We start from the raw sequence: 9,413 nt of genomic DNA, 5'->3' as shown, positions 1-9,413 counted from the left end.
ATAGGATTGGGTACATATGTTATGTGAATAGAATTTATATAGGGTATTTGTGTGCATTGTGTAAAAACTAATTATGAAATGAATGTGATATGTGAATAGAATTTATATAGGGTATTTGTGTGCATTGTGTAAAAACTAATTATGAAATGAATGTGATAATGTATATATTACTAATCATAAATGTGCTTTGTGTATTCAGTATACAAAATTGTATATTATATATATTTGTACTGCTTAGTTACGCTAATAACGAAACTGAAATAGGAAATGGTTCAAGTTCTGTTATCTTTGATCCGTTGGTGGCCAGATAAAAGCTTTTACAACACATAGACGACCTGACAGCAGACTAGACGGTCACCATGATAAGGGACATTCTGATCCTCTTAACAGTCATATGGACAACCGTACAAGGTAGTCATATCATAAATAATATATGAATGGTAAAGCAAAATATTCACAGGAGTTCGGTAAATAAATAATCGTATGTTAGGTATAACAAAAATGGTGTAATATTCACTAGGGTTCGGTTCATAAATAACCGTTTTTAAGGTAAAGCAAAATTGGTGTATCATTCACAGGAGTTCGGTAAATAAATAACCGTATGTTAGGTATAACAAAATTGGTGTAATATTCACAGGAGTTCGGGTCATAAATAACCGTCATTAAGATATAGCAAAATTGGTGTAATATTCACAGGAGTTCGGTTCATAAATAACCGTCATTAAGATATAGCAAAATTGGTGTAATATTCACAGGAGTTCGGGTCATAAATAATGATATGCTTCACACGAACTCTTAAAAGTATAACGAGCAAAAGTGAAGACATTTGTAGTAGTCTTCAGGAGTGGTTGAAAAACTCATTATATGCTTTTTTTCTTTCACCTTCTGTTAACACATTCCAGATTCTACAAGGAATAAAAGAGACAACGCAATGGTTTCTGCAACGGTGTTTTTCTTTGTTTTGGTTTTACAGGCATATGAGGACAGTAACAATGGAAAATGGTATGATTGGTGACATTGTACTGACAATGGACCAACAGTTCTAACGGCTATAGCAAAGCTAAAAAAAGCAACGGGCGAAAACTCTTGTAAAAGTATTGTTTTTCTCTGCCAGATGGCAGAACGGTTTTTCACTTTGGTAGATACCGAACAGTGAGGCCAAAATCAAGATTTTGACAAGTGAGCCTATAGAAAGAGATAATGCTTTAGGGAAGAAGATATTCCAAGTGTATCATGTTTTGTGATTATTGGGATAATAATTCTTAGGCTTAAATTACAAGGTCGAATGTGTCATGAAGACTGATTGGCTGTTTTCTTGATGTTAATTACATTATCATACATTTGTTTCAATGGAATTTTATTTTTTTTATTTTCGTTATTCGTAACCTCGTATTCAAAGTTTCCATTTTCAAAACAACACGTTTCTGATGTTTGACTTTCCCGAGTATTTGGCAATGGTAAGGAAAAATTCGCGACCAAATTAAGAATTGAAAACAAACTTTGGAACTTTTATTGCCATATGTATCTTTATGTAGCCTGCCCGTCAGGATGGGTGCAGCATGATGAGCTCTGTTACTACTTTAGTGTAGTGACTGGGTCATGGGCGGAAGCTGGGGTGAGTTAATACTGCAAACCTGTTAATTATGTTTATTCAAAATATTTGTTATGCAGGTCACTCATACTATTGATTTCTTTCAATTTAAACGTATAGGATTTTTGAATGTATTCTAACAAAAAAGACAATTATATCCCAGCTCAATAACTTTGTGTACATATGTACTATAAGATAACATTGTAATTTTTATTGTTGAAGAGCTTTTGCCGAAATGTCAACGGAAAACTCGCAGAACCTATGCAGACATCGGATGTCACGTTTATCGACGGAGAAGTTCAAACTAAACACGGTCAGTTATTGTATAACATATGTAGCCTGTATAACAGACGCGATATCAGTAACACAAGGCTAAAACATTCAAATGGAATCCAGGCAAACATCTCGTAAACACTGAGTACGTATAAATAGTGGTTCACCATTTCTCCTTGTGATAAAAGAGTAATCTTTCTCATGTAATTTCAGCACCACAGGGTGAATACTATTTAGGTGGACACGACACCTTTGTTGAAGGAGAATGGAACTGGGCTAGTTCATTTAGCTTGATCACAAACGCGAACTGGAAGGCCGGTGAACCAAACGACCAGAACGGAAAGGAGGATTGCTTGGCTTTAACTTTGTCTGGTCACTGGAACGATGTTCCATGCAACATATCGCTTCCTTTCGTATGCGAAATTGAGTAAGATTTTTAATTTCATATACTTTGTGACCGATAGAACAGGATTAACTGCAGTAGATTTTTAAATGTAAAATTAACGGCAATATTGCAACTATAAAGGGACTCTTTTTTCGTTAAAGAATTTCTGTATTCCACCTACAAATCATATTTGTTGACTAATGTTAGTAAACTGCATAAATAATAAATAAAAATAAATACAGAAATCAATAATAAAATAAACTCAACATTTATAACTAAACCAATAATACAATTAAACTAGCCTAAAAGACTGTCATAATGCCTGTCTTTTGTTTCTGTGTCTAATGTTAAACAATTCTAGTCACTGAACCTCTATGCGAAAGACACTTGCTTAATGAGATAAATTTTCTATAATATGTAGGAGTTATCATGTTTGACTCTTACGCCGGAGTGAAAAAGAGATGAATCTAGTCAACATACCGCGAAATATCGGAGGCAAAACATGGTGTAGCAGTGAAATAGATGAAGAATAATGTCTTTGAACTTCTACAAATATTCTCAGAAAGATATAGTACCTTAATGCAGTAAGACGTAAAAAATCCAAAATAGAAGGAACACGTGGTTGAATATTCACCATTAGCTATTTTATTCTTAAAATCATCGAACCATTATTTCGGACCCCATAGTAATGAACTCTCAACAGCTATACTACGCCGATGAATGAGAACTTAACAATTACATACATACTTTGAAATATGTACATACGATTTAATCTGTAACCTAGACAAAATGAAAACAAAACCAGTGAAAAACTAACTCATATGCCCTCACCATAATTGTCTTACTTGTATAGGACATGCGACTGCACATCATTTTTGTAGTGATTTCACTTAAGTTGGGCATGTTACTTTAGCTTGTGCGACAGCCCAGAGGTACAACATAAAATGTCGCGTACAAAAAATCCAGTAGTATCCTTATTTCAGTCACGATCACTTGTTATTTTTAAGGTTTGCAAATTGTTTAAGAATTATATGATGGAATGTTATTATTCAACACTACCACCACAAATATATAAGTAGATATACAAGTATATATGAAGTATGTCAGAGGAAGAGGAAAGCTCAGGAACTCAGGAAAACTACAATTGTTCACTAGATCTGGTTACCACTTTAGGCATATATAACATGGATCACCATCACCAACACATTCAAAATGTTCCGAATAATTTTGAGAAGGATGGCGATTGTCCTTTTTTGAATTGTTTGCTCTTTGTACCGTTTGATATTTTCTTGCTTGTGATTGATGACTCTTTCTCCTGATCATTCTTTGTCCGTTGTACGATTTGATGAGTCTCGAGATATTACCTCACCATTACTTGATCTTGTCTTATTGCACCACTAGCATCACCTCCGCCAAGAATGACCATTATAGGACATTCCATTAGTGACTGAGACAGGCACTGTCTTCTTATCTGAGACAAATTTCGGAGGGCAGTGGTTGTGGGTAGTACTATTTTCATCAATGATATAGCTATCGTTTACATTCTATCGATTAAGCAACAGTTATTTTCGTCTGTGATGTCCCTTTAGCTCCTGAGGTAATCTTCAATGGTCATTGTGTAACAAAGTATATTTTCATGGTGACAAGATACACAGTAAATGTTGTTGCTTGACTGCACAATCCTGCGATTTTAACCGTAACCAATACCAGAGGTTAAAATAGCACCATGCTTCTTCGTTACATCATCACTCGTAATAACTGCTGACTGACTTTTATAGACAACTTTTAACGGCATCATCTCATTATTATTTTCCGCTGTTGAATTTTCCCTGACTCTTCTGGCATAACGACATTTGATATCCGCCAGAGTTGTATACTATTGTTTGTTTATCACATTATTGTGTACAGCATTTTTATAGTAGTAGCTTTTTGTAGTAGCTACATGTACATTCATAATTTTAAAGTAATATCGATAATCATTGATACATTTTTCTGTTTCAGAAACTTTTACAGTCAGGGGGCCATCGGATGAAGCTACAGTAATATACAAGAATACGTTATACTCACACCACATCAGATTGAAATTCAGATAAGCAATTAATGTTTCTTTATGATATTCAATTGATTTGACAATAAAACACTGAAGATTGCTTTCTAATTTAGTCCACGTAAATAAAAATGCAGAAACAATGGATGTTGAATATGTTATTATTCACAAACCACGGAAAGTACTAACTGTTTTAAAAATAATTATTTATCGCATTATTAGTGCTTATTCTGAGTAATACAAAATGAACCCTTTTTATAAAGCTATCATTTTAACCTAAAGTAAAGTACTGCTAGAAAGTGTATCAACTGAAATAACATCCGATCTTCCATTTGTAAACATGTATTCTTTTACTGTAAAGACAATTATATTTCGAAAAAGAACTCTTTTTAGGCGACATATTAAATACTATGGCTAGATTTCTTTATTGTTGTGTATTGTCTTGATTGTGTAAACAATTTCATTTTAATTGCGATACAGATTTTACAAAAGACTTGCCAGAGAATTAAAAGTAAACCATATATATTTATAACATTGAAGGCTTACTCGATGATTACAATAAATCAGGGTTCGACATTTCTTTACATATCTAGACGATTGTAAATATTTGACATTACACAATAAAACGAAATACAAAAATAACAGGCCCACTTATTAAAGAAGCAGTCTGTGGAAGTTAAGTTTCTGAGCGGAAATTAATATTCTATTTATAGTAAAAGTGACATTTACCATTGACCTTGCACAACAACACCAAGCAGGTAATAGTGACCTATCTTAGCGCTGGATCTTCCAGCCCGAAAAGTAAACCCAAGGAAGGACTACCGAAAAGAATTAATCGACTGAGGTTTTAGTTTGATCGGTCCTTTTGAACGGACAGTGACATTGCAACGTCCCCTTCCGGTCTTCGATTGGAATTATAAAAAGGTTTATCAAATAGGTAATTTCTGACTATTCTCTGGTATAAATGTAATATAACTATTTCCTTAACTAAGACAGGTGTTTAAATTTTGCATAGAGTTTTTTATGACATACGATTAAGCCCTTTGATCATTTCCCCTTATTGTTGTGCATGAAAATGTCTACAAGTCATAGTTTGATAATGCGTAAAGTATTCTTTTAGATAATGAAATGTAATAATAGAAAAATTATTTTCGGCACCATATCTCAAAAAATGCGGAATAATAATATTAACCGAGTGTCAAATCTTGTGTATCCAAATCATATGTTTGGCCGGCCTCATCAAAAAGCTCCTCTTTCTATGTCAAAATCAACTTCTCCGTTTGGTTGTCTTACATTTAAGCTTTTAACAATTGAATTTGCTTGGAATATTCATCTTTGATCAACAAAATAACTCTATGATAATCGATATTTCAGTTTTGACAGGAAGAACCGTTTTGGGTTGCGAATCTTTCGTTGTTTCACCTGGTGAATTATTTTCTAAAAGATATTTGCCAGCTGGTTTTTGAGAGGTTCTATTTATTCATTGTTGCTTTACGCCATATTAAATACTAGGGTTATTCAAGGACGTGTGAAGCTTTGGCGGTGAGAACGTCGGAGTATCCAGATAAGGCAATTATCTGGCAACTGCCAAAAATAGACTTCTAACCTGCCACCCAGAGGTGGAGGTTCAAACGTCTCAACCAATCGGAGAACGTATGATTCTGTTTCCTGGTAAGGGATTGATCACAATTCACGTACTTTGAAGCGGTCACTCCTGAAAATATTAGCCAGCAGATAGCCTGTTGCTTATGAAACGCCAGTAAAAGGTGTGCGATGGTGATATATAAAACAATCAAAGACCAATTCTAAGTAAAAGATTCCGTATTGTGAATATTCAAGATTCTAAAACAACAAGGAAGCAGTACTAAAGTGGATGACAATTAAAAGGAAATAACAAGTTCTGAGGATAATATTCTATTGAAGATTTATGTCTACAAATTAACTAATACCGAACACAGCACAAGGAAACAACACTTATGAAACGGAAACCCACAGCTCAACATTAATATTCGGACTTCAGCTGATAAATACTATCCGCCTGAAACATCCGGATACACTTAAGCTGCATTTACGAAATTGCATATAATTAGTCTGTGTTGATATTAACAATTTTTAAATAACATATAACTTTGTAAAATGCGTTCATCTCCAAATATCCTTGTTAATATCGAAATCTTACACCAAGGTATAAATAAACAGAATTAAAACCTTTACAAAACTTTATAGATGAGTGGTGTTTTATACCACTCGGAAGAAATAGATTTGTTTCCTGTCGATATGGTAAACCGATCCACATTGTACTTTATGGCCTGCGATTACCTAACACTTACTGTGTCCCATGTCCGTTGTATCCAGTCCTGTTTTAAAGCTATTGCGATCAACAGATATGTACAAAATTTTACCAGTATGTTTGGAAGCGGTGCATGCATGACTTAAATACATTTTCTAGACGCTAAATATTTGATTGTACAACAGGTGTATTGGATAGGACGCCATCGACTGTAGTATCGAGCATGTACGCATCTTAGGTTAAACAGTTGATGACTTGGATTTTCTGGGTTCAGATATTCTAAAAGAATTATATATGTGTAAAACAAACACAAGAATGGTCACCTCTAACTTTGTTTCTTAGTCTCATCGAAAATATTTGGTCACATCTATTATGTGTTTCTCAATCTTTATATATTATCATGCAGACCTGTCTATTTTCCTTTTTAACCAGAGATACACTAGCAGTGGACGCATGCTTTGAAGGTACTGTTTCGTTGTATACCTTATATCTTTTCGAGTAACAGATTAACAGGAGAAAGACGGACCCAACCAATTAATTAGGATATCACTCTAAACATGGCCCGATTATCATCACATCTGGTCTGTTGTGGGAAAAAACAAAATTTGTATTTAAACATGACGTCTTGGCTTGTCAATATGTATTTTGTCAAACTTTATGTGGGAAAGGACTTACAAAAGATAGAAAGCTTGGCCTAATTCCATTGTATTAGTTATAATAAAAGACGTTTAAGTATTAAAAACAAATTATCAGTCAACTATATATTGCCTTTGGCATTTATATATATGATAATAACAATGCTATATAAAACATAATATCACAGATGATTTTAAACGAGATCTGAAAATAATTATTTCTATCATATTTACGGTATTTCATGTATTGTGTTGTAAAAATATCTTTAAGACAGTTCATTCTATGAGTTAGTGATGTCATCCTCTCAATTTCGCCTGAACTTTTTATCAGTTTTATTTATCTTTCAATCTTAAGAATGGTCCCGTTATTACATCCGACCCAGATACATCCCTTCCGGTCGACAGTGATGCAACGTGGTCCTGACTGGCGGGTGCTCTCGTCCAATAACACTGCAGCTGTATTCCTCTTTTCCGGTAACACATATATCTTGTGGTTTGTTTCGTCGGTAACAAAGCAAGCGTTTTTGTAACTTGTTATTCCCAAAGGGGCCACGAGACCGACACCTTCACCTCGCCAAGACCAAGAAACCAATCGATCCCTTTGTTTATCTAAACATGTGACATGGTGGTCATCTTTTGCCATGTCAACGACAAATAATTCACCAGTATCTGCACAAGTAATTCTATATGGTAAAGTGAGCGGTTCACAAACATTCTGGTCTGTTTCTATTTCCATGAGAATCTGACCTCTTCCAGTCATTTTCACAATTTTACAAGATAACGCTGGCGACATCACAGCACAAACAAAAAGTCTATTTTCATTATTTACACAAATGCCCTTCGCGTAGTAAGGATATAAATCGGCAATTGATATCGTTTTTTCGCCATTGGAAACGAGTCGCTGTACGCGCGTGTTCATAAACCTTGTGAACAGGATGTCCGTGTTTTTATAAAGTGCCATGCTGACCACACTGTATTCTGTATCACAAGATTCCTTTATTATACTTAAATATTCGTCCATCAACATCAAAAATCTATTTCCGTCAAATGCAACCCATATGTTACCATTGTCCAGTACACAGAGTGCTAGAATCTTTCTTGTAGTTTTTGTTTTGAGGTATTTGCACGTTGTTTTAACATCGTATACTGATTTCTCGGCCACATTTTTAGAAGATGGATATTCCAACTGACCAAACAATGATGCTAACTTTGTTCGATCGACATATTCTGGTTTGCTGAAAGTCGGTGGCTGACAATTAGTTCTCTCAGGACATTGAAAGCAGTCGGATTTAGAAGCCAACATTTTTGATAAATTGGACAAAGACAGTGCGGAGTCACAACTTTCAAGTTTTTGTTCAGTATTTGTGATCAATGAATCTAATTCCGACATATCATTTTTCATCTCAGCGTAATTTTTGCTATGTTTTGCTGTTTCTTTATTCTCAAATATGGTTATTTCTTTCAAAAGACCGTCTTCCATTTCTTTCACCTCTTGGCAGAACGCCCTTGCTTGGTTGCTGACATCTGCCTTGAGCCGTGCTATGCAATGAGTTATGTATTCCGACAATTTTGAATTGTCGATAGCCACGTTCCTATATACCATCAATGTTTCTCGCAAAGCGTGAGTTTTACCACGGATTTCGGTCTGGACACGACTCACGAAATCGTCCACTGCACACCAGTCGTGTTTTTTATGCCGATCTGGAACACATTTCACACAAATAACAGAATCACAATTTTCACACCAATAATCTATTGCTACACCCGGATGTAGACCACATGAACGTCGGCTCAGTAATATTTGCTTGTATCTAGCCTCTCGTAATGGAACAACGTCATGCATATTTGATTTCTTCCTTCTCAGATGATGATCTTTACACTCACCACAAAAATTCTGTTGACAATCCTGACAGAACCAGTCGACAAGTTCCACCGTCTCACAGTCACTACATACCAAAATAGAAAGGGCATCCCCGTCACACACATTCACGGCAGCCATGTTTTTACACATATACCTTACAATGATATGGAAACACACAAGTGCTTTTAACATTGTACGTCACGGAAACAATACAAAAAATTGACATGAGCATAATATCAGCTTTACACGACGCCTTTCATTTTGTTTTAATGTTAACATAGTGTTAGACCCATCAGAATGTTCTTACTCTGTCATTCTTTCTTATATCGAT

General features: G+C 34.9%; 2 protein-coding genes across 2 annotated transcripts; one reads left to right on the top strand and one right to left on the bottom strand.

The window, feature by feature from the left end:
• Window positions 1–359: 359 nt before the first annotated feature.
• On the top strand, window positions 360–4,281 carry LOC132558844 (perlucin-like). The gene is made up of 5 exons (XM_060223456.1): window positions 360–411; window positions 1,536–1,615; window positions 1,814–1,904; window positions 2,078–2,291; window positions 4,251–4,281. Exons 1-5 carry the CDS (start codon window positions 360–362, stop codon window positions 4,279–4,281), a joined length of 468 nt encoding a protein of 155 aa, XP_060079439.1.
• Window positions 4,282–7,392: 3,111 nt separating this feature from the next.
• On the bottom strand, window positions 7,393–9,220 carry LOC132558840 (uncharacterized). Its single transcript, XM_060223453.1, has one exon. It carries the CDS (start codon window positions 9,218–9,220, stop codon window positions 7,559–7,561), a length of 1,662 nt encoding a protein of 553 aa, XP_060079436.1. The 3' UTR covers window positions 7,393–7,558.
• Window positions 9,221–9,413: the final 193 nt, after the last annotated feature.

This window comes from Ylistrum balloti, unplaced genomic scaffold, assembly GCF_031769215.1.
Source record: "Ylistrum balloti isolate Yb309-2 unplaced genomic scaffold, AGI_CSIRO_Ybal_v1 Utg370830, whole genome shotgun sequence".
NCBI classification, from domain to species: Eukaryota; Metazoa; Mollusca; class Bivalvia; order Pectinida; family Pectinidae; genus Ylistrum; species Ylistrum balloti.
Note: the sequence above shows the minus strand (reverse complement) of the source record. Positions and strands in the feature narration are given on the sequence as shown.

Coding starts and splice junctions, on each gene's coding strand:
- LOC132558844 (XM_060223456.1), top strand. CDS start 360: ATGATAAGGGACATTCTGATCCTCTTAACAGTCATATGGACAACCGTA. Junction 1,616..1,813: donor GGTCATGGGCGGAAGCTGGG/GTGAGTTAATAC, acceptor TTATTGTTGAAG/AGCTTTTGCCGAAATGTCAA. Junction 1,905..2,077: donor AGAAGTTCAAACTAAACACG/GTCAGTTATTGT, acceptor ATGTAATTTCAG/CACCACAGGGTGAATACTAT.
- LOC132558840 (XM_060223453.1), bottom strand. CDS start 9,220: ATGGCTGCCGTGAATGTGTGTGACGGGGATGCCCTTTCTATTTTGGTA.